At 49.6% G+C, this 25,343-nt stretch overlaps 1 protein-coding gene across 8 annotated transcripts in view; it reads right to left on the bottom strand.

Moving 5' to 3' along the window:
* dst (dystonin) overlaps positions 1-25,343 on the bottom strand; it is a 665,214-nt gene that overhangs the window by 316,115 nt on the left and 323,756 nt on the right. For 6 of the 8 annotated variants that reach the window (XM_038800637.1, XM_038800634.1, XM_038800633.1 and 3 more), the window contains 6 exons: positions 23,492-23,630; positions 22,195-22,388; positions 20,407-20,563; positions 19,221-19,304; positions 14,990-15,097; positions 12,801-12,899 (listed from right to left, as the gene is read on the bottom strand). In XM_038800637.1, the coding sequence (XP_038656565.1) occupies positions 12,801-12,899; positions 14,990-15,097; positions 19,221-19,304; positions 20,407-20,563; positions 22,195-22,388; positions 23,492-23,630 (781 nt within the window). Of the gene's footprint in view, positions 1-7,227; positions 9,937-12,800; positions 12,900-14,989; positions 15,098-19,220; positions 19,305-20,406; positions 20,564-22,194; positions 22,389-23,491; positions 23,631-25,343 lie in introns of all 8 variants that reach the window. The other 2 variants (XM_038800631.1, XM_038800632.1) reach the window with 1 other exon arrangement.

Below are 25,343 nucleotides of genomic sequence, written 5' to 3' on the forward strand. Positions count from 1 at the left end.
ATATTTTTACTTCATGCTGTTATAGAGGTTAAGTTTTTTGTAGCGCTGGTGTTTCTGAGATTTGTGTACATGGGTTGAGGGGGCGGGGGGGGGGGGTATGTTTTTTCTGGATGATTTCCTGAGACTGGGTGGGGGAGGGGGGCCTGGGCAGGGGCCTCCGCACTCGCAAGCTTTAGTTAGCTAGTGAATGGAGATGTGGGGGGAGAGGCTGCAGACATTGGAGTCCAGTGAGCAGGTTTTAATGGACCTAGCTGTGAAAATGGGGGGGGGGGGGGGGGGGGGAGGAGACATAGGGGCCGGGATTCTCCAACCCCACGGCCAAGTTCTGACGCCGGCGTGGAAAGTGGCACCAACCACTCCGGCGCCAACGGTTCCCGACAATCAGGAATGCTCCCCTTCCTAGGGGGCTAGGTCGACACCCTGGAGTGGTCCCCGCAACTTCAGTTGGCGCGGAGCGTCTGGCGTGATTCCGCGCATGCGCATGGGTTCCCATCTCCGCGCCGACCCCCGGGCAATATGGCAGAACCCTACAGGGGCCAGGCGCGGAGGAACATAGGCCCCCATGGAACCAGCCCGCCCACTGATTGGTAGGCCCTGATCGCGGGCCATGCTACCGTGGCGGCCCCCCCCCCCCGGGGTCGCATCCCCCCCCCGCCCCCACTCCAGGACGGCCCCCGCAGACACACCTTCCAGGTCCCACTGTGGGACCTGAGTAACCCACTCCAGCGGGACTCGGCCAAACTCGTCGGCCACTTGGCCCGTCGGGGCCCAGAGAATCGCTGGGGGGCCGCTTTCAAAGGCCCCGACCGACGCGGCGGCGTTCCCTCGGGCGCCCGAGAATCGGCGTCGGAGAATTGGTAAGCCAGCGTCAGGGCGCGATTCTCGCTCCCCCTGGGATTCACCGAATTCCAACCAGGATATCTTTATACGCGGGTGATTTGTTACTGCATGTGTTGAGGCCGAGTGTGTCGATGGCGGGTAAACAGGAGCTGCTCCGAGCGTTTGGGTCCTTTTTGGAATACCATCTAAATTTGGACAAAAGTGAATATTTTGTGAGTCCCGATCGGTGGTTGGGGGGGGGGGGGGGGGGTGCATTCCGGAGGCCGGCGACCCGCTTTGGATATCTGGTGATGCAGGTGCATGCTTGGGGGGCTCCGTAGGTTTAATCTTACTAGTTTGGTTGGGAAGGTGAAGGCGGACTTGGGAAGGTGGGATGGTCTCCCTCTGTCGCTCGCAGGTCTGGTGTAGGCGATTAACATGAATGCGTTGCCATGGTTTCTGTTTATATTTCAGTGCCTGCCGATCTTTTTACCAAAGGTGTTTTTAAGGAGGTGGAGAAGATGATTATTTGTGGTGGGGTTGGGGGGGAGGTGGCCAGGATTAGGAAGGTGGTGATGCAGAAAGGATGGCAGGCAAGGGGGTTGGGCCTCCTGAATCTAATATATTATTATTGGCCAGTGAAAGCTGATAAGCTGGGTTGGGAGGGGGAACACCCAGTGGGTTAAAATGGAGGAAAGTCTGTGCAGGGGGCCGGGGCTGAGGGCGTTGGCCACTCCCAATGGCCCCAGATTAATATTCGCGGAGTTCGGTGGTGGTGGCGACGTTGAAGGTCCAGAGGCAGTTGTGCCAGCACATTAAATTGTGGGTGGGGTCGAGAGAGTTGCCGATTAGTGGGAACCGTAGGTTTGAGCCGGGGAGGTGGGATGGGAGTTTTCGGAGATGGGAGTAGAGGGGTGTTAGGGTATTAAAGGCTTTGATTCTGGGGGGCAATTTTGTGTGAAACTGGAAAAGTTGTGGGAGAAATATGGGCTAGGGCAGGGGGAGATGTTTAGATATCTGCAGGTCCGAGATTTCGCTCAGAAGGAGGTCCAGAATTTACCGATAGCGCCGGCCTCCACATTGCTGTAGGAGGTATTGAGGGCAGGGGGAATGGAGAGGGGAATGGTCTCGGCGATCTCTGGGAGGATTCTGTGGCGGATGGGGCGGGCAGGCAGGGGACAAGGTATCATTGGAGGGGATTAAAGCGAATTGGGAGGAAGAGTTGGGGGAGGGTATGGAGGGAGTGCTGTGGTGTGAGGTGCTCATGCACGTGATTGGGGCTGATACAGTTGAAGGTGGTATATAGGGCGCACCTCACGAGGACAAAGATGAGCTGATACCTTGAGGGAGTGGAGGATGTGTGAGCGCTGTGGGAGGAGCTCCACAAACCATGTTCACATGTTTTGGTCCTGCCCGAAACTGGAGGAAGGTCTTTATGGTCATCTCAGGAGTGGGACATATGAGGTTCGAACGAGGACCCCATGAAGCCATATTTGGGGTGTCGGACCAGCCTGGGTTGGATGCAGGTGCAGGGGCAGATGTCTTAGCCTTCGCCTCGCTGATTGCCCAAAGGTGGGTCCTGTTGGGGTGGAGATTAGCTTCTCCGCCCTGTGCCTCAGCGTGGCGGAGGGACCTGCTGGAATTTACAACGCTCGAGTAGGTAAATTCCAAGCTGAGGGGAAGGATGGAAGATTCTACAATTCATGAGCATTGTTTATCCTGCACTTTCAAGAATTGGATGCCATTGAACATTAGGGGGAGGGAGGAGTTTTGAGTGTATGGTTTATTGGTTCTCATGTATGGGATGGTATTTGGGATGTAGGAGAGAGATTTAGGTTTTAGGATGAAGGGGCTGTTGGTCAGGGGACTGCTATTGTATTTGTTACCGTTGGTCATCTTTTGTTGGATGTATATTTGATGAAAATTTGGAAAATAAGATTGAAAATATTTTTTAAAAAGTCAACAACAAATAATTAACCCAGCAATAGAATTTTAGCACTGATTGTTTTTGATTGTGTATTGCCAGTATAGAGCCTCCCCAACGGAGCCCCCTCTCCCCAACGGAGCCCCCTCTCCCCAACGGAGCCCCCTCTCCCCAACGGAGCCCCTTCTCCCCAACGGAGCCCCCTCTCCCCAAAGGAGCCCCCTCTCCCCAACGGAGCCCCGTCTCCCCAACGGAGCCCCTGTCTCCCCAATGGAGCCCCCTCTCCCCAATGGAGCCCCCTCTCCCCAACGGAGCCCTGTCTCCCCAACGGAGCCCCTTCTCCCCAACGGAGCCCCTTCTCCCCAACGGAGCCCCCTCTCCCCAACGGAGCCCCCTCTCCCCAACGGAGCCCCCTCTCCCCAACGGAGCCCTGTCTCCCCAACGGAGCCCCTTCTCCCCAACGGAGCCCCCTCTCCCCAACATAGCCCCCTCTCCCCAACGGAGCCCCCTCGCCCCCTCTCCCCAGGGGAATTCAACACATATATAAAACCCACTCCCATTATGATGTGGTCCACTATCAGTGGAGAGACAGTAGCCAAAGCAAGCAGATCATCTCAAAAACTCCCCCAAGCAAGATGAGATTTTTCTCAAGCCAACTTGAGACTGAAGTGTACCTCTGGCGGCAGTCTAAAAGTTCCTAATGGCGTAATAGTTTGCTTTCTTTCCTCAAGCAGTGCAAGAGGCCTCGTTTCTAGTAATTTGTTTTGAATGGCATTGTATTTAGTTTCCACCAGCTTTGGCACTTTCTGCACGGGCGTCAACTTTCCCTGCACAGCAGTATGCTGGGTAGAAAGGACAGATTGTCGACTGCACGGTTCATTCTCCAAAAAATCCACTTCAATTAAGGATGTCATTGGCCTTGCACCTCCAGGCAGGTGATAGTTTTCTTCCAACACAACTCTCTTCTGGTCCTTCCCTTCGCTCCACTCCATATGGTACTGGCAGTTCCTCGTTTGCCTGATTAAATCCTCTGCCACGTGATTAGATTGTTTGACTCTGCCTCCTAGCTCTATGTTCCAGTTGTGATGGTACTGGTGATTATCCTTCCTCATGTGCTGCTGGGCTAGGTCCAGTTTGACACTGAACTCCTGCATCTGCAGGTGCTGCATTCTGACCTCCCCTTCCAGGACACCCTTCTCCATTTTAACAGCAGAGAGCTCAGCTTGGAGTTCCCCCACACCTCTTGCAGCCACCTGCTGAGCAGCGGTCAACTCAGCCACCTGAAGCTTCAGCTGCTCTATCAACTGCTGGCCATTGTCCACCTCCTCCCGTAGCTGCTGAGCTCGCAGCTCCTGCTCCTGCACCTCTCTCGCTCTCCGAATTAGTTGCTCTTGCGTATTTGTCAGCTGCTCACTCAAGCAGTCCACCTGCATTCTCTGAGCGTCCCCTCTCTGCTCCGCCACCTTTCTCTCTGTCTTCACGGAATGAAGTTCAGACTTCACGCTGATCACAATCAGGTCTGCTGTTTGCTTCGCAGACTTCAGCTCCTCAACCTTCTGGTTCAACTCGGTGGCTGCCTGTTTGTGATGTGCCAGCTCATCTTCCAGTTTCCTGACCGCCTGCTGTTGGAAGTGCTCGATATTCACCTTCTTCTCCAAAGTCTCTTCTACTTTTTTTAATGTCTCTTGCAACACATTGTTTTCCCTTTTCTGAAACTCGACCCTTTCCTCGGCCAATATTTTATCGTTCTGAAGATGATTGGACTCAACCTTTAAGCTGCTGGCAACATCGTCAACACGACTGTAAGCCAGCGCAAGTTCCGCCACCTTGTCCTCGAGCTCCCTCGATACGCGTTGGCTGTTGGCTAACTTGTTCTCCAGCTCCCTGGTCTTCTGCTCCCAGTCCTTCTGCCCACGGCTCATCCGCCTGTCTGCTGCCTCTAGTTGCTCTTTCAAATTATCAGCTGCTGCCTTGGAGGTCGACGCTTGCTGCTCGGCAAGGCTCCTAACCTGACTGAGTGCCCCGATTTCCTCTTCCAGGCGCTGGCAGCGAGCCTGCGTGCTCGCGCAGTCCTGCGAAAGCGCCTGAGCGTTCAGCCTGAAATCCTCGTTCCTGTATTGGCTGTCCCTCAGCTCGCGTTCCAGGTGTGCCAGCTTCTGCCGATAATCCTCCACTTCCTCGCGCGCCTGTTTCAGTTCTGCCTGGGCATTCTCAAGGTTGAGGCACAGGCTGCTTGACTCAATCCTGCGCAAGGAAGCTTTGTGTTCCGCTGCATCCAAGTTCTTTTCGAGAGACCTCGTCTCAGACAGCAAGCTCTGCAAGTCCTTATACGCCCGGTCATTAATCAGGTGAAATTCGGTGACCGACCTCCTGAGGAACTCTGCTTCATCTGCTGGGGTACCATGCCCTGCCGTTCTTACCCTCACCGCCAATTGCATTTCCTTGATATAAGCATACATCTGGTCCATGATGTGCTTTATTTTCCCTACCTGTTCCACACTTTCGAGGTCAAAGTCGATCCATCCAACAACCTTAGCAACACCGGTTTGCTCAGAAGGTGCATTCTGATCCTCCTGTCCGGGAAGGTGTCCTTCTGACTGCCACCTTTTCATAGGGTCATCCTTAATCCCTTTTTCTGGCAAGTGGAGCTCAGAACTGTAAATCACCAGCTTCAAGCGTTCCAATTCCTGCTCTAACCTGGCTTTCGTCCTCGACATCTCCTCCAACTTGACCTTGTACTGGCTCACCTCCAGGTCGGAATTGTTCCGGCCGCCCATAGCTTCACGGAACCGCCTCTCTCCCTCGAGCTCTGACTGTAAATGGGCCATAGCCTGCTCGAGCAGCAGCTTCTTCTCAACAGCCAATCCCAGTTCCCCCTTCAGATCATCAACCTTCTGGATTAAGGACAGGTTCTCGGTGACAGCGATGGTCTGGCTTTGCTGCTGATGGGGACAAACAATGCCGGTCGATGCTCCCGGAAACCTTCTCCTCTACAAACAAAATTAAGTGCTCAGTGAGATACAAGTGGGGTGGAATTTTTTGAAACGCTCATTTACAAAACAAGAAAATCCTACATACTTATAGCAGCGTTCTTAGTAAACTGGGAAAATCCAGAGAAACTGCCATTGAAGTTAAGCTACGCCCCATCACCTTTTGCATAAAGCCTCAGGGAAGAGAGTTTTGGTTATTGTTAAATACGGTAAGAAGATCCTCCACCAGAAAAGCAGCAGCGGCACAATAATATTTTGGACACGTGGGAAAAGCAGGAAAAACAGAAGAATGTGTTCAAGCAATAGAACTCCTTTAACATTATTTGTAGCGCCTCCCAGATTGGATGTGCGCAACCCAGACTAGATATCTTGATTTTTATTCATTCCCGGGGTGGGAGCATCGCCGGCTCGCCACGCCTAATGGCTCCCGAGAAGGTGTCGGTGAAGAACCTTCACGAACCACTGCAGCCCATCTTTTGTATGCATACCCACAGTGCTGTTAGAGAGTGTGAAGGAATGGTGATACATGTCCCTCTCTTCAACATACAAGAATTGAATGGGACGTGCAAAATAGTTTTTGAGTGGAATATCTCCTATAGCAAGTTTACATGTTGGGGGGGGGGGGGGGGGGGTGATGGATATGCCATCGGCACTGTACTCTTAACCTGTTGATACCAACTCTGAATGAATGTGGATATCTCCTTCATCCTCACAAGCTTGAGAGACTTTCTGCTCCTTCTGACCATGACAAAAATACCTTAAATATCATAATCACACAGGTCCAACATTTAGCTTGTAAAATACTTTAGTGCATCCTTGACACCAACGTTACAACGGATGACATCCCGTACAATAGGGAGATCAGGCTCGCACATCACTCCGTGCAACGCAGTATAACATGTAAGCCACAAGCACTTGGAACGCATCAAATCTGCGCACTAACTGTGTCCAAGGATCACCGAAGGCTCCTGGAGTCTGTGGAAATGAAGTGAAAAGTGCCCAACCCATTCCGGGCACGGACTCCACAAGAGAACAGAAACAAGATATTACCTTTGCTCCTTTGGAGATCCGCTCCACCTAGTTAGGCCATCCTTCACAGATGAACTTCCACTGTAGTCTCCACAGGCCTAAGGAAGCTCTGTCCACTGCTATGTCTACCCACAAAAGTCTAATAGCTTTAATAGCACCCAGCACCCCTTTTAACAGCTACCTGTCTACATGGCCTATGTAGCACCCCCAGCACAATGTGCTAAGCACAGAGAGGACCACAAAATATAATGTTAAATAACTTTATCACTCAGCTCCTTGGCCACGCAGTACCCCGATAAACTAAAAACACATTGTGAACTCCACTTAATATGCCGATGAAAGGAATTATCCACAAGTAACGAAACCTACCTTATAAATGGTCTCTTGTGCGATCTCAAGAACTCTGCAAACAATAGTCTTGATCGTCTTACATAGATCAGACAGATTTCAGTAATAAACATGTACCTTTTCAGCTCGTCTTGGGAAACCTCCATCTTTGACGTTGGTTCCAGACCCACATTCCCATCTGTTTTCCACGTCACGACATTCTTCCATCTTCTGCCATTCCAGAAGTTCTGGCACTCTGACCAGCTCCACTTGGGCATTCCCATCCACCTCCCAACACCTACCCACTTCAATACTCGATTCCACTGGTGCGTCCGGATTTCTTGGATGGTTTGTTTGGAATCCAATAGTGCCTTCCCCCTGATCCATCCCATCAGGGGCTCCTTGCATTCTTGGGCTTTGCTGGTTTATGAAGGGGTGAGCTGGGTCTGCTGATGTCGACAGCTGCTGTTGCAGGTAACCCACTGGTCTGGTTTCAGTTTGGCTGGGTCTACCTGGCCTGTCACTATAGACCTCTGTCACTTTTCCACCAGTACTCCTCCCAGGCTGTATGGCGATGCCGTTTCCATGGGTGGCAACGGCTGGGATCATCTTTGTCTCGCCAATCTTTGCCAGCTCACACATGACGCTGTCGGCAAGTCCCTCCTGCCGTTTCCCCTTTTCAATCCAAAGGTTCCTTCCATGGTAAGTGCGCTGCAATGTCGCGCTCCTTTCCTGCGCGTCCACGGTGCAATCCTGATTTGAAGGCTTGGATGTCAGGAAGTGTCCTTCATGCAGCTGGATCGGATCGTCTCTTGCTAGCTCCACATTCAATTCAGACCCCTTAACAGCCCACTGGCTACCTTCACTGCCAACTGACTGGTAATTAGGAACCATTTCAATCGTAGCTTGCAAAATGGGGTTGCTAGGCTTTGGTCTCTCGCTCTCATTATTCTTGATTTTTTCAATCTTCAAACTGCCCCCAGCACTTTCTTCCAATTCTCCCGCACTTTCATCATCGGGTTCAAGCAACGTCTCAGCAAACTCCAATCCACAGCAACTCACATCAGGTTTAACCTCCGTGAAATGTGCCCCCTGAGGTCTGGCAGTGAAACTGGTTTCCTTCATGGGTTCCACTTGTTCCGGAATCCCCTTCCACATGCTCCCAACCTGAGCAATCTCATCGCATGCATCTTCCAATTCTTCATCACGGTCCTCGTAAATATTTACCCGCTTGAACGTGTCGATGGTATCGAGTAGAATGGGTCGATCGGCATGGTTTCCTTCTGGTAACTCATTTCTGCGAGGTGGTTCAAGGCCTACAGATTTGGAGGACGAGTCAGTTTGATCAGTGATTTTGAGCATCTCATATTTGCTTCGAGCGCCTGGCGTCAGTGAAATGGATTCTATATCTTCTATCGTGCTTGTGATACTCTTTAAGGAAATTTGGTGAACTACATCCATCACCATGTTTCCCCCAGCCATTTCTTCAACTCTCCTCTGCTTTCCCACCTTTGCCCCCTGTTCGGAACCTTGTTCAAAAGCCAATTGGCCAGACTTTACCAGATATATTGATTTGTTAACAGGTGGAGAGTAAAATTCCAAGTCTGCAGGATTTGTTGACAAATATTTCTCTTCAAGAGGTGGCCTCTTAGTTACCAACTCAGCCACATGCTGCAAACCCTCCTCAATACAGCCCTTTAGCCTTTCACTTTGCCGTTCACCCTGCTGAGACGCTCCATCCAGCTTCACTTCACGGTCGTCGCACTGTCGTTCTTTCCGAGCATGCAGAATCCCAAGGAGCGCAGAACTGGCCTTCTCCCCCACAGCTGCCTTGTCTCTCTTCAGCCCATCAGCCAAGGCCCTCATGTGAAGGGTCTCCCCTTCCTGAACTTCTGACCCTTCATCGACCTCTGCTTGTATGAAACTTGTCTGCCTTTCCTCCGGAATTTTTCCAGGTTTTATTATGGGATCAAAGTCAAGCAGATGTTCAGCAGTATCGTCGCCAGGGCAGTCAACAAATTGCCACTCAATCTCATTCAGCTGCATTTGACCAGTTGGCTCCTCTTGCTTCGTATATTCGGTTTGTGGTAAAATTACTTCTTGGGCTGAAGCAGTGCCTTTGGTTTTATGCCTTGGCTCTCCCATCAGGTTGGCACTTTGGTCTTCCACCGGAGTTCTATGTTCTGGAATGGAGCTCTGTCCGGGACCGCTGTTTGTGATGTCCTCGGGGCTACCCAGATTTTCAGTGGTGAGCTGCCCTACATCCATTGCACATAATCCATGGACATTTGAGCACGATGCATCTATTTCTTCACTAGCTGCTTTGCGAACAATCTCAGTACCGTGGCAAGTAAGCTTATGTGGCTGCATTTGATTTTCACACCTTCCTGCTTCCTGTTGAGCAAGGAATCTCACTGCCCCCACTGGAACAAACGGTCTGACCCTTTTTTCCTCTTCATCTCGTGACTTTTCCTCGTCACGTCCAGCTCTCTCCCCTTCTTCCGCATGCACGACCTCATTTGCAAAGCACGCATTTGGGAATAGAACCCTCCCTGTCGTTGGTTCAAGTTTGGACACCCACTCCCTCTCCCAATCCTTTGGCCTTCTCTCATGGAGGAACCATTTCTGCGCAGCCATCACTTGCTTTGTGGTGTTGTCCACCATTTCCGTGGCCTCGTTGCTCAAGCATCGGGCTGCCCCCCTCTCCCCCTGGATCTGCAGAGGCCCGGCACCCATTTGCGGGTCGGTTCGCCCTCCTTCACCCATTGCAGCTTCAATCCAGCCTCTTGCTTGGGCAACCTCAGGAGCATCGTTCACCAGACAGTCCTTCACATCTTCATCTGAAGTCTAAGTGTAACGGTACAGGTGGGCATTAATATTACGTTCTTTAACAAGTGGCGGTGCGGATTTGTTTTGAAAGGAAATCAGTTTGGAGAAGTGGCAGACAGAGAGAGCCCGCTAGATTAACCTCAGTCCAGTCAGCCAGCTGATGGAGATTCATTGACTGATTTCAAGAAGCATTTCATTGATAGTTTCAGAGTATCAAAAAACAAATCAATTCTCCAATTATGGAAGAGAAAACAAATCAACGACAGCACAAAGACAGATCATTGAACCTTTTACTGCCAACTTGGGGCTTACTCAATGCAAGAGAAATGCTCATCCTAAATATAGATGCAGAATTAGAAATCGATTGTTTTAGGGTTCACAATAACTGGAAAATAACCATCTGTTAATAAGTAAGTTGAAACATTATCCCGACAAGTTGGCAGTGATTATGTTAAAAAGGAAAGCAATCATGATGTAAAGCGGAAATGATTATGAAGCCATATTGATTGGATTCGTTCAAATCTGTAATTTGATTTTTATAATCAGAGCTGATATATCTGAAAACAAAAGGTTCTGAACAGCTGCGTCCACACACACATGCACCGCACACACACGCACATGGCACACACCGCACGCTCACACATGCATGCAGGCACATGGCACAAACACACCGCACACACACGCAGGCAGATGGCACGCACACACACACACACACTGCACACACACGCAGGCACATGGCACACCACACGCTCACACACGAACGTAGGCACATGGCACTCACACACACACACCATACGCTCACAGACGAATACAGGCACATGGCACAAACACATCGCACACTCACACCGCACACGCATGTAGGCACATGGCGCGCACACACACTGCATGCTCGGACACTCACACTGCTCGCTTACACATACACCCACTGCACGTTCACACATACACACCCACTGCATGTGTACACGCACACACTGCATGCGCTCTCACACACAGTGCACGCGCTCATGTACATACTGCACGCGCTCACATACTGCACGCGCTCACACACTGCACACGCTCTTACACACACACAGCACACGCTCATGCTCACACACTGCACATGCCCACACACACACACTGCACCCGTTCACACACACGCACTGCACGCTCACACACACTGCACGCTCACACACACTGCACGCTCACACACACTGCACGCTCACACACACTGCACACTCACATACACATACACTGCACACGCTCACACACAGCACACACTCATACACCCACACACCACGCGTTTACACACATACACTGCACGCACGCACACATCGCACGCACAAAAGACTGCATTTGAGTCCTCTAGTTGGGTCCTCTGTTTGCCTCACCTTACCGTTTAAGATGCAGTCTCTTGGTAGTTGGTTCCATTTTTCAAACTGTACCAACTCAAATTCGGGGGATTTTTGCAAACAGCAAACATATCACAGGCACAATGAAGGTGGATGAGTTTGCAATATAGAAACGGGACAGCAATCTTTTACTATTACTCCTGGTCTTTCTTTAAAAATAAATCATACATTGCAGAGTATCAAAGACTCAAATTCTTTAACATATCTCAATACAGGTCAAATGTAAAGGTTTGTGAACTTTGACAAAATTTTATAAATATTTGGGTTGCACAGAATGATTTCGATACAACAGGCCTGCTTTAGCCCTGCACCAACTAAAAACAGGACATGCACTGGCCAGATTTATTTCGAAGACCCAGCAGTAATCACAACAAAATGCTGTCCCACAGCAGGAGGTGCGAATAGCTTCCCTTCAACAGGAGACAGACCTGCCAGCACTTGAAGCACCACCACCGGTATTTGATGCAAGGGGGATTCAGAGAGGCGGTTATCACCATTATTGACAGCAGGTGGCAGCAGCACACAACTAACATAACATTCTGAACAGAACTCGCATCACAAGTGACTAACACAGTTAATTCACCCATTCACAGTACCCCCAAACCCCACCCACTCTCCCATTACTGCATCCCATTCTTTCTGGAATTATTTCAAATCCATCATTCTACATGGGATGGCATCCCATACATTGTGGGGTCACCCTGTGACTTTTTTTTTAAACGACAGCTGGAAGACAGCTGAAATACCCCGTGAAGCACTTGGGGACATTCTGACTGGTGAGAGGAACTATAGAAATGCAACTCTTCTATTTTTATTCACTTCCTCTCCGAGGCTGGACAGGTAAACCCTTGCCAGGCCTGCCACACTTTTTCCAATTATACCAATTGATTTATCTTCCAATTCTAAACATTCTCTTCAAGGGTGTGAGCTAACCCACCCTATGCTATTTCCACATAGAATCCCTACACTGCAGAAAAGGGCCTTTCAGCCCATCGAGTCTGCACCGATCCCTCTGAAAGAGAACCCTAACTAGGCCCACACCCCCGCAACCCCACCTAACTTTTGGAGACTAAGGGGCAATTTAACTTGGCCAATCCACCTAACCTGCACATCACTGGACTGCGGGAGGGAACCAGAGCTCCGGGAGGAAGAACATCTTTCGTTTTGCACGTCAGGCAGTAACCCCCTCTGCTGTGGTCACGTCACTGCAGGGCCCTGCATTTCTAGTACCCTGTGTGTGTGGAGAGGGCGGGGGGGGGGGGTGGGGGGGGGGGGCAAGACAGGCCAACCACTCCCAGTCTCACACCCCTCAAGTCAATGCTCCTCTCAAGCTGGCTGTTGCCATGATCCTAACACCATCTTGGTACAGCACAAAGTGTGTCCAAAAGAGGTGAGCACACTCTCTCCCTCATGAACCCAATCCTATTACCTTCAATTTGAAAATTTGAAGAACTGAAAACCATTTGGAGGATATTAATTTGCTGCAATTCTTACCCCTTCCTCCTCTGATCTTTTCAAAGCATCACTGGCAAACTTCACATACTGGGTCATCAGGGTCACCAAGGCTGTGTAACGCGTGCGGAGGTCCATGAACTGCAATACAGACACAAAGAAAAGTGGGGCCAAAGTTAGCACAATGCCCTGTGTATTTTACAATTTGAAACTAGACAGAGCAAACTATTTAAAGATGCAAAGCCACCTTCCAAGGTTAAGGTTAAAAATCAAACGTGTGTGTATGTGTGCGCCCAATGATTGTATGAGGTCCAAATGTTTGGGGTGGGGTTTAATAAATTTGCTCTTTCAACAACTCGAGGAATCCTCATTTGGTTGGCTCCGCATTGCTCACTACGTAAATAGTCAAATACATCGGGATTCTCCTCATGAAAAATCAACTTAAACCTTTGCCAACTGAGGTGATTGAAGAGAAGGAAGCCAGTTCACTGGTCGTAACAGAATGGTTAATTCTTTCAGTTGTTGCCTACTAATAATAATAATAATCTTTATTAGTGTCACAAGTAGGCTTACATTAACACTGCAATGAAGTTACTGTGAAAATCCCCTCGTCGCCACATTCCGGCACCTGTTCGGGTACACTGAGGGAGAATTCAGAATGTCTAATTCACCTAACAGCACGTCTTTCGGGACTTGTGGGAGGAAACCGGAGCACCCGGAGGAAACCCACGCAGACATGGGGAGAACGTGCAGACTCCGCACAGACAGTGACCCCAGCTGGGAATCAAACCTGGGACCCTGGCACTGTGAAGCAACGGTGCTAACCATTGTGCTGCCGTGCCGCAGTGAGTTTCTGTGAGAAGGCTGGGGGAAATCAGCTTTGTGTACCAGACAGAGATTTCTGCTGATAAGCACCCAGCTACAAGCTCTCTCTGTCTCAGCAAATGTCTGCCTCTGTCGTACGTTCTCCAAGGAGGCATCCGCACAGGTAATTCGACCAACCAAATTATTTGATTGGTGAATCAGTCAAGGCCCTGATAAGATTTCTAGGAAGTGATTCTTGTTAAACTTGAATTCCAGTTAATTGGATGAGGTGAGGTGGAAACATGCGGAATTGCACATCGCCAGAGTGAGAGAAAGGTATAAAAAGAGAGGAGGTAAAACTGATAGAATTCAAACAAGGTTTGGCGACCATCCCTCATTGGCTTGAGATGTGTTAGGCAGTGAATTCTCCGGCAATTCGTTATTACCCTTAATGTGTGAGGAATATTCAATTAGCAGCTATCATTGTGTTTATTATTAATAGTTATCATGGTCAGTGTAAAATTATTCATAATTGTACATATATAATTACTGCCATTAATGGGTTTCATTGTATTCCTACGAAAGTCTTTACATGTTATCGTATGGGAAAACTTATGACCTTACAAGTATAAACATCCATTCTCTCACCAATAAGCTTTAATGAGCCAACTGTCCAGATTAACCAAATTAGGTAGTGACACAGTAGGACTGAGGGTCCTCAGGACATCATCACATTGGCATTACTCTGCAAAGCAACACTGCTGTTTTATGGCATAGAGTCAGAAATAATAACTTTCTTTTGGGGTCACTGCCCTGCTACTTGAAAAATGAATTTCACCCAAAAGGCTACCGTTTTGAAGTACGCCTGCACATGCTTTCTCAATATTTCTTTATATGGAGTCAAACATCACAGAAGGAGGTCATTCTGCCCACTGTGTGTCTGTCTTTGAAAGTGGGGCTGTCTGGTCAGCCCCACTTACTTGCTCTTTCGCACAGAGCCGTACAACTATTTTTGTCAAGTTTGTACATCCAATTGCCATTTGATGGTTAATACTGAATCTTCTTCCGCCACCCTTTTGGGCGGCACATTCCAGATCACAAAACCTGTTGCTGTCTCCTCTGGTTCCTTTCCCAATTATCTTCAACCTGTGTTCTCTGTTTATAGACCCTCCTGCCTGCGGAAGGAGCTTCCCCTTATGCCTTCATCATAACCCTTCATGATTTTGAGCCTCCCCCTTAACCTTTTACCCAAGTCCTGAAGAAGAGACATGTTTGACTCCAAACTCTGTTTCCCTCCCCACAGATGCTGCCTGACCTGCTGGGTATTTCCAGCACTCTGCTTTTACTCCACTTAACCTTCCGTGCACCGAGAACAAATCTTAGCATCTTCGTCGCGAATGAAAATGTACAAAGTTAACATTTGCCACCTCTTGCACAATGGCATCTGATGAGCTCTGCATTCTGCGCCGTTTGACTGGCGACTTCTGCTGGGAGTCGACCATAGCTTTGTAAGTCATCAGCTGGAGCTCATATTCCTGCGAGTGGAAGAAGACACACTGGAATCATTATTACGTCATTGATTCATTCAAAGCACCGTCAACAAAACCCAGCCAAGAAGAACCAATAATATCACTGGCCATGCTTCACCATTTCTACAAAACCTCAATAGCGCCCCCAACCACAAAATAAACTAACCATTCAGTAGTAGTGCATTGTTAATATTCAGTAGGTGTCAGCCACCACTTAGTTGGTAGCACTCAAAGTCAGAAGGTTGTGGGTTCGAGTCTCTCAACAGAAACAGGAGCGCATAATCCAGGTTGGTACTCCTAGGTACATTTCTAAAGGAATGTTAGGAGTCGCGGAGAAAGCATTTGATAGGGTGGAGTGGAAGTACCTGTGGGAGACGCTGGAACGGTTTGGATTTGGGGAGGGATTTATTAAATGGGTGAAGCTGCTCTATTCGGCCCCGACGACAAGTGTAGTGACGAATGGTAGGAGATCGGAGTATTTTGGGCTCCACCGGGGGACCAGACAGGGGTGCCCCTTGTCCCCCCTGCTCTTCGCACTAGCAATTGAACCGTTGGCGATGGCACTGAGGGGCTCAGGGGGGTGGAGAGGGTTGACAAGGGGCGGGGAGGAGCACCGGGTATCGCTATACGCGGACGACCTGCTGCTATACGTGGCAGACCCAGAAGGGGGAATGCCGGAGGTGATGGAACTGCTAGCAGAATTCGGGGACTTTTCGGGGTACAAGCTAAACTTGGGTAAGAGTGAGGTATTTGTGATACACCCAGGGGACCAGGCAGAGGGAATCGGGAGACTCCCGTTGAAGAGAGCGGGAAAGAGTTTTAGATATTTAGGGGTGCAGGTGGCAAGGAACTGGGGGACTCTCCACAAGTTGAACTTCTCCAGGCTGGTGGAGCAGATGGAGGAGGAATTTAAAAGGTGGGACATGGTGCCGCTGTCGCTGGCGGGCAGAGTGCAGTCCGTTAAAATGACGGTCCTCCCGAGGTTTTTGTTTTTATTTCAGTGCTTGCCCATCTTCCTCCCTAGGGCCTTCTTTAAAAAGGTGATGAGCAGCATCATGAGCTACGTGTGGGCGCACGGCACCCCAAGGGTGAGGAGGGTCTTCTTGGAGCGGAGTAGGGAGAGTGGAGGGCTGGCATTACCCAACCTTTCGGGGTATTACTGGGCGGCTAATGTATCGATGGTGCGCAAGTGGATGATGGAAGGGGAGGGGGCAGCTTGGAAACGAATGGAGAGGGCGTCCTGTGGCAACATAAGCCTGGGGGCCCTAGTAACGGCGCCATGGCCGCTCCCTCCCACGAGGTACACCACGAGCCCGGTGGTGGCGGCCACCCTCAAGATCTGGGGGCAGTGGAGGCGGCACAGGGGGGAAGTGGGAGGTCTGATGGAGGCACCGTTAAGAGGGAACCATAGATTCATCCCGGGGAACATGGACGGGGGATTCCAGAGCTGGCACAGGGTGGGCATCAGGCAGCTGAAGGATCTGTTTGTAGATGGGAGGTTTGCGAGCCTGAGAGAGCTGGAGGAGAAATTCGGGCTCCCCCCGGGAAACGTGTTTAGACATTTGCAGGTGAAGGCATTTGCTAGACGCCAGGTGGAAGGGTTTCCCTTGCTCCCCAGCAGGGGGGCGAGCGATAGGGTGCTCTCGGGGGTCTGGGTCGGAGGGGGGAGGATATCGGGCATATACAAAGTAATGCAGGAGGCTGAGGAGGCATCAGTAGAGGAGCTGAAAGCCAAGTGGGAGGGGGAGCTGGGAGAGCAGATAGAGGATGGGACATGGGCTGATGCCCTGGATAGGGTTAATTCTTCCTCCTCGTGTGCAAGGCTTAGCCTCATTCAATTTAAGGTGCTACATAGAGCCCATATGACGGGGACAAGGATGAGTCGGTTCTTTGGGGGTGAGGACAGATGTGGCAGGTGTTCGGGAAGTCCAGCGAACAATGTCCATATGTTTTGGGCATGTCCGACACTGGAGGAGTTCTGGAAGGGGGTGGCAAGGACGGTGTCGAGGGTGGTGGGATCCAGGGTCAAACCAGGATGGGGACTAGCGATCTTTGGGGTTGGGGTGGAGCCGGGGGTACAGGAGGCGAGAGAGGCCGGAGTACTGGCCTTTGCGTCCCTAGTTGCGCGAAGGATACTGATACAGTGGAAGGACGCGAGGCCTCTAAGCGTGGAAACGTGGATTAATGACATGGCAAGCTTTATCCAGTTGGAAAGGGTCAAATTCGCCCTGAGAGGGTCGGTACAAGGGTTCTTCAGGCGGTGGCAGCCTTTCCTCGACTTTTTGGCTCAAAGATAGGGTGCAGAGGTCGCAGCAGCAGCAACCCGGGGGGGGGGGGGGGGGGGGGGGGTGGCAACAACGGGTGTGGTGGGTTATTTAAGGTTGTAATGCGGGCAAATTTGTTCGCAGTTCATGTTTGATGTTAATTGTTGCTTTGTTTGTTTTTGGGGGGGGGGAGGGGGGGAGGGACAACGCGCGCGGGGGGTCGGGCGGGGGGGGGGGGATATTTGTTAAGAGGGAATATTTTGTAATAGTCTATGGTTAGGTGGGGTAAATATTTTCATGTAAAAAATCTTTTCAATAAAAATTATTTTTAAAAAAAAGGAATGTTAGGAGTATGAATCGGCCCTTCAGCTCCTTGGGCTCGATTCCCTAATTAAATCATGGCTAATCGGTCCATCATTCCCATTTATTATTAATGCATTTGTGGGATTAGAGTATCGCTGGCTAGGTCAGCATTTATTGCCCTAATTTCCCTCGGGAAAGTGGTCCATGTGGTGTTAGGGAGGGAATTCTAGGATTTTGACCCAATGACAGTGCAGGAACAGCGATATATGTCGTTGCAAAAGGAGGCCTTTCAGCCGAGTCTGCACTGACCTTCCGAATGACCCCTTTTCCGAGGACCACACACTCTTCCTATCTCCATAAAACCCCCCCCCACATCACGGCCATCCCACCTAACCTGCACATCCTTGGACAGCGGGAGGAAACTGGAGCACCCGGAGAAAACCTATACAGACACAGGGAGAACGAGCGAACTCCACACAGAATATCCTCCGGGTCCCTAGTGCTGTGAGGCAGCAGTGCTAACCATTGTGCCACCCTTCGCCCTCAGTGTCACCGTGCTGCCCTCAGTGCCTCTCCATATTCCTTGAAACTCTATTTTAGATTCCAGCATCCACAGGGTTTGGCACAGAGGGAGGGAAAATAAGTTCTGCTACTCTGTCTGAAGACTTTGCGTCCTGATCTCACTCACGAACATCCTTGCTCAAATTTTAAGATTAAGCCCCTTGGTCTTCGTTCACCCACCACAGGAAATAATTTGGCCATACTGACTCTGGCCAATCTACTGAACATTTAAAGCACTTCCATCAGTTCACCCTCCTTTACAAAATGGAATACAACCCAACTCTACGCAACCTGGTCTCATAATTTAATAACCCCTCTCCCCCGGGCCCAGATTCATTCTGCTGAATCTGCACAAGACTGATATATCATTTCAGAGGTGCGGTGCAGTCCCCCAGAACGGAACTCAACTCTCCAGATGCGGCCTGCGTAAGGCTCTGTACAACAAATGTTCAGCGTAAATTTATTTGTTGGCATTCATCAGCAAGGTTCCCATTTGAGTAAAGATTGTTCTGTAGATCACAAAGCCACAGTTCTACTGTTTAAGCAGAATGGACACAGCAAAACCACTGTAAGAGATCATAACCAGGCTCAACCAGACTGAGAACCGTGGAGCCATTGAATGATGCAGCACAGAAAGAGGCCATTCAGCCCATTGTGTGTGTCCTTCTTTGGTAAGGCTATCTGATTTATCCCATTCCCCCTCCTCTTTGACAACACATTTATCCCATTCCCTCTTCTTGTGTTTATCAAATTCCCATTTGAAAGTTGGGACTGAATCCCCCTTCTGCCATTCCGGCAGGCATTTAATTCCAGGTCATAAAGCTTCTCCTCGTCTCACCCCTGGCTCTTTGGGCAATTGCCTTAAATGCGGGGCCTCCAGTTACCCACCAGCCCAGAGCCAAAATCTATTTCTTTTCAGCAATTCTGTCGAAACGCTGCACAATTTAAATAAAGGCTACTTTAAATTATGTCAAATGATTCCAATGGAATGTCTACCTCACCTTTACAGCAGAGGAATACTCATCGGAGTATTTCTGACATTCGTCCATTCTGCCCTGTTTCATCTCAACCTGCGAAGCCAACACCTGCAATGAAATGGGAACAATCAAAGTCACCGGACTTGGTTCCAATTTTCTCGAATGGTTGCTTCAGAAATGTCTTCCATATATTCTCGGCTGACAGGCCTTTTCACAAGTTTGTCCGTGCGTTCTGATGGCCCAACATGTACAATTGTAACTGATAGCACTTCCAAGCTTGGCCAGCTCACATTGTTATCACTGTGATAAAATCTCCCGCAAGATCCGATCACCATTGATTGCAAGGAAATAAAAATCATGCATTCGTAATGTTATCTTGGCAATTAAAAAAAAAAAATACGAGTGTGCAGGCGAGACCAGCCTTTATTGCCCATCCCTAATTACGCTCGAGGAGGAGGTGGTGAGCCACTGAGGTGTGAGTACACCCACAGTCTGTTAGGGAGGGAAAAGTAGGATTTTGACCCAGTGGCAGCGGCGATCTTTTTCCAAGTCGTGGTGGCGAGTGGCTTGGAGGGGAGCTTCCACGTGGTGGTGTTCCCCTGTGTCCGCTGCCCTGGTGGTAGAGGTCGTGGGGTTTGGAAGGTGTCGTTGAGGAAGGTGTTTGTCAATAAGAGAAGAGCCCAGCGCTCAACCCCCTTTTGTCTGGCAGGTGTGGAAAATGGGGCCTTGCAGGAGGCCTCTTTCTCCAGGGCCTTATACCTTCTGGTGGAGATTTAGCCTGTGGATGCGTGAGGCAGTAGGCAGCCCCCGAGGGGTGAGGCGTGCAGAAGACCTCTTTCTCCAGGACCTTCTTCCTTCTGGTTGCGGTTTAGCCTGGGGATGTGTGAGGCCCATGGCAGCTCCCAGCTCATCGGGATCGGCTATTCTCAGAGTCGGTTTGCTTCTGCATATCATTATCTTCAAAAAAGTACTTCCACGACACATAATACAAAGGAACAGAAAATAACTTTTCAGAATTTGCTATTTCAGGGCACCTTGTGCCCCCTTAGTTGGATTTAACCTCTCCATTATTCTGGCAGCAAATTCTGGTCCATTATGTTTAGGTCTTCAGCAATCCCATATCGAATTGTGTTCATTGTGCCCTCTTAAGAGCAACAAGTGTCAAACATTATTATTGTAACCCAGTGTGATTCATTAACACGCAGGTTACCTTTTGTTGGTTGAGTTCATCAGCAAGGATGTCTTCTGGTTGACGTTCTTGCATCTTCTGTTGCATGGCTTCCATTTCTTGGATCCACTGATCCAGGTCCTTGTAGCAGTCTCTGTACCAGTTCAGAGATATGCTGATGCTCTCAAGCTCATGCAGCCTGTAAGCAGAGAGGAAAGTTTTCAAACACTTGACTAGCCACTTGGCCTCTTCACCGTTAATCCCAATCCTCCCTCAAGTTGAATAGCGATCAATCTTGGCAACAATATTTAACATAATGCTATGGTCCATATTTAAAAGGGATTTACTTTGCACCTTCTAGCTTACCTCCCTCCATTTCATTATTTCCCCCATTGTCTGCTAATCCCACTGGACCTGGGCGGTTCAAGAAATGTTCTCCCTCCGCAGGTAAAGTTTCAGTTACCTCCTCTCCCTAATTTAGGTCTCCCCGTATGTCTGAACATTGTGAGTTCAAGGCGTACTCCAGGGACCTGAGTACATAATCTCGGCTGACACTCCCAGTATAATACTGTTGGGAGTGGTGCACTGCCAGAGGTGTTGTCTTTTGGTTGGGATGTTAAATCAAGGCCCCATATGCCCTCTCTGATGGGTGTAAAACTTGCCGCAGCTGTAGTCAAAGAGGAGAAGGAGCGTTCCCCTAGATGTCCTGACCAATGTTTGTACGTCAACTTACTTCACACAAAGAAATAATTGTCTGGCCATTATCACGTTGCTATTTGTTAGCTTACTGTGCGCTGATTGGCTGCTGCATTTCCTCCATTACAACTGTGACTTCATTTCAAAAGCACTTGATTGGCTATAAAGTGTTTTGGCATGTCTTGGGGTCATGAAAGGCGCTATAGAAATGCAGGCCTTGCTTTCTTTGAACCCCAGTCACATTGACAGCTGTGTGTTGGCCAGTTTCAGTACTAGCCCACAGCTATCAGCCTACAGAATGGTACCATTGTTACACAATGCCCTGCATCTTTTATACAGGAGTTTCATTCCTCTCTCTGGGAATAGGTACACCCTGAATTCACTCATTCTGGCAGACATGGGGCGCGATTCTCCGAGGCAGCACCGGTTGGGAGAATCACCGGCCGCACCATTTTATCGCGCGACGCCGGTCCGACGCCATCCCACCGTTCTTCCAACCGGCGAGAACGGCCCCGTCGAGTTCTGTGCCGCGCCAGCCAGAGAATCGCCCAAGACATTCACAACGGCGATTCTCCGGTACCCCCACCATTCTCCGGCCCGGATGGGCCGAGCGGCCGCTCCGACCTGACAGGTTCCCGCCGGCGCCGTCAGCACCTGGTCGCTGCCGGCAGGAACTGTGCGGGATGCTTGGGGGGGGGGGGGGGGGGGCGGCCTGTGGGGGCCCATCCGGGCTGGAGAATGGCAGGGGTACCGGAGATTCGCCGTTGTGAGTGTCTTGAGGGATTCTCTGGGCCCACCGATCAGAGGGCCGACCTCTCTAAAAGATGACCTCCTTTCCTCCGCCGCTCCGGGAGATCCATCTGCCATCTTCTTGCGGGGTGGCCTCGGGGAGGATGGCGACCGCGCATGCACGGGTGATTTCACTTATGCGACGCCGGCCGCGTCATTTACGTGGCGCCAAGGCCCAGCGCGCGTAAAATATGCGACGCTGCTCCTAGCCCCCTGGGGGCGGGAGAATAGGGGACTGGGAGCGGGCTCCGACGCCGGAGTGAAACACTCTGGTTTTCACTCCGCCGTCGGGACTTTGTCTCCATTCCGGAGAATCCCGTCCATGGAGTGAGAAATGATACAGACCTGTTGTCAATTTGGGAACGGATGTTCTCCCATCTCTCAGCCAACTGAACAGCCTTTTCCTTGTGCCAGTCCATGTCCATGTCCCGCTCGTTGTGTGCCCTCAGCATGCGCTCACTGACAGTCTTTCCTTTCTGAAGCTCATCTTCTAACGAGTGGAAGACAACCCGCCTCTCATCCACTTCAGTTCGCCATTGCTATCGAGGAAAAAAGTGTAGGAGGGTGAGAGTGTGGCTGAGGACTGTATTCTCTCGGGATAAAAGGATGATCTGAGGGAGGTTGATACAATTTTGAGATTTGTTTGGGTAAATGTAGAGAATATGAGGAGATTAATTTGGGTAAACGTAGAGACTATGTTTCTATTTGGGGGGGAGGGGCAAATCCAAGGATCATAAATGCAACATAAATAAATCCAATAGAAAATTCAGAAGAAACTTATGTACCCTTTTGAAAATTACGTTGCCCAATATGAATTGCCGTCGAGAAGGTAATGGTGAGCTGCCTTCTTGAATCACTGCAGTCTATGTGGTGTAGGTACACCCACAGTGCTGTTAGGGAGGGAGTTCCAGGATTTTGACCCAGTGACAATGAAGGAATGGTGATATATTTTCAAGACAGGGTGGTGTGCAACTTGCAGAGGCTCTTCCAGGTGATGGTGATCCGATACATTTGCTGCCCTTGTCCTTCTTGGTGGTAGAGGTCACAGGTTTGGAAGGTGCTGTCGTAGGAGACTAATCATAGAATTTACAGTGCAGGAGGCCATTCGACCCATCGAGTCTGCACTGGCCCTTGGAAAAAACACCCTATTTAAGCCCATGCTGCCACCCAATCCCAGTAATCCCACCTGACTTTTTTTTGGGCAAGGGCAATTTATCATGGCCAATCCACCTAACCTGCACATCTTTGGACTATGGGAGGAAACCGGAGCGCCCGGAGGAATCCCACGCAGACACAGGGAGAACGCGCAAACTCCACACAGACAGTAACCCAAGCTGGGAATCGAGCCTGGGACCTGGAGCTGTGAAGAAACTCTGCTAACCACTGTGCTACCGTGCTGCCCACGGTAGCTTCCATGAGAACATGGAAGTTACAAACGCAAGTGAGTCGTTGATGCAAATAGCATGGATACATTTAAAGGGAAGCCAGATGAGTACATGATGGAGAAAGGAATAGAAATATATGTTGATAGGATTAAATGCAGAGTGGTAGAAGGAGCCTTGTGTGGAGAATAAACATTGGTTCAACAAATTCTATGTATACCGTTCCAAATATTGAGATTTAAGAGGAAAATCTTCATTACCTTTAGTAAATTCTGGAGTGATTGAATAGCCTCTGTGTCAGGTGGTACTGCATCTTCCTCACCCAGTCTGGTTTCATACTGTTTAACAAGAGCCTCTGCTTCCTGGCTATTTTTAACAATCAAATTGACAGTCTTCAACCTGTAGTTGGAAACAAAGGTTCTCTTAAGTTTCTTCCATTAACTAAGATGGCATTACGATAGTCACATGGCTTTTAAAAAAACTTTAAAATAAATCTCATAGTTACAGGACCTCCCTTTGAATCCTTGCCCTGACACCTTTGCTCCCCAAAACAAACAGTGCTTCACACCTGTTGGCACAGTTGAGAGTTGATAGATGTGACCATAGAACCATGGAATTCTACAGTGCAGAAGGAGGCCATTCAGCCCATCGAGTTTGCAGCATACCACTGAAAGAGCACTCTACCTAGGCCCACTCCCCTGCCGCATCCCCGTAACCCCACTTAACCTGCACACCTTTGGACACAAAAGGGCAAATTTTAGAACTGCCAATCAACCTAACCTGCACATCTTTGGGACTGAGGGGGGAAACCGGAGCACCCGGAGAAAACCCACACTGTGCCACCATGCTGTCCCACTTTCCCTTGTGGAAAGTGGCTCAGCTGGTAGCACTCACACCTTATTGTTGGAAGGTGCTGGGTACAAATCCCATTCCAGATGTTCGCACATGAAATTCAAGATTGAAAATCAAACCCAAGTCTCATCTGAACATTTCAGGTAGGCACAAATTATCTTTTGGCACCAATTTGAAGAAAAGCACTTCTTCGCTTCATGGCCCAGGCCAGTCTTTAGCCCTCGATCAATATGACTAACAAAAAACAATCATTATCCTGTTGCTGCTTGTGAGAGCTTGCTACCTGCGAATGTATGCATTACAATAGTGAGTGCACTTCAAAAATATTGTATCTCAGGGCATCCTGACCTCATGAAAAATGCTACAAGAATCAAGCCTTGTTTTAAAAAAAGAAAGGGAGAACCCCAAACTGCGAACATTCTAAAGTCTATATGGAGTTTGGAATTGGTTCCAGCGAGTTCGTGGGACAATGAGCCTGATTTAACTTTCACTAAAATGGTGAATCTGCTGCTCCAAGAACACACCATGACCATTCTCATTGAAAATAACCCAATCCAGATTTTGTGGTGCATTTCTGCCGATCCAGGTGAAAGTAGGTTTAATGCAAAGAGAGCTCAGTAATATTCATTTCAGAACAAAGCACAGGTTTGTTCTCTTGCTTCACTGCTGTACACAGAGCATGAAGGAACGTGTTATCTTCTCTTCATGGAGCCACTGGCAGCAGTGGCACACATCCATCCCATCCTTCTGTCTGCCTGCCCCCCAACCCACAGCAGCATGAAACAAAACGTGCCCTCACTCAACCGGGAATCCAACAGTCCCACCTCCTTAAACAGGAAACATGTCAGTTCAAGATAAACAAGCAAACCAAGACCAGAGGGTTGAACAATCCACTGCAGTGAAACCTGAACCAGCAGACACTAGCAAAATATCATCGTGCATCTAAAATGTACAGCTTGTGAGAACCACCCCCCTCCTACCACAAATAAATTGCATGGCACAAAATACAGCAGGCAGTGAAAAGTCAGATGCTCTCAAACTACAAACCACAGACAGCCTTCAATGCACCAAGTTTATTTACAACTTAAAACGGGACGCATCGGGATGACAGTGTGGTACAGTGTTTAGCACTGCTGCCTACAGTGCTGAGGACCTGGGTTCGATCACATACCCAGGTCACTGTGCGTGTGGAGCTTGCACATTCTCCCTGTGTTTCCTTGTGTCTCACCCCCACAACCCAAAGACACGCAGAGTAGGTGG

This window comes from Scyliorhinus canicula, chromosome 6 (genome assembly GCF_902713615.1).
Source record: "Scyliorhinus canicula chromosome 6, sScyCan1.1, whole genome shotgun sequence".
NCBI lineage: Eukaryota > Metazoa > Chordata > Chondrichthyes > Carcharhiniformes > Scyliorhinidae > Scyliorhinus > Scyliorhinus canicula.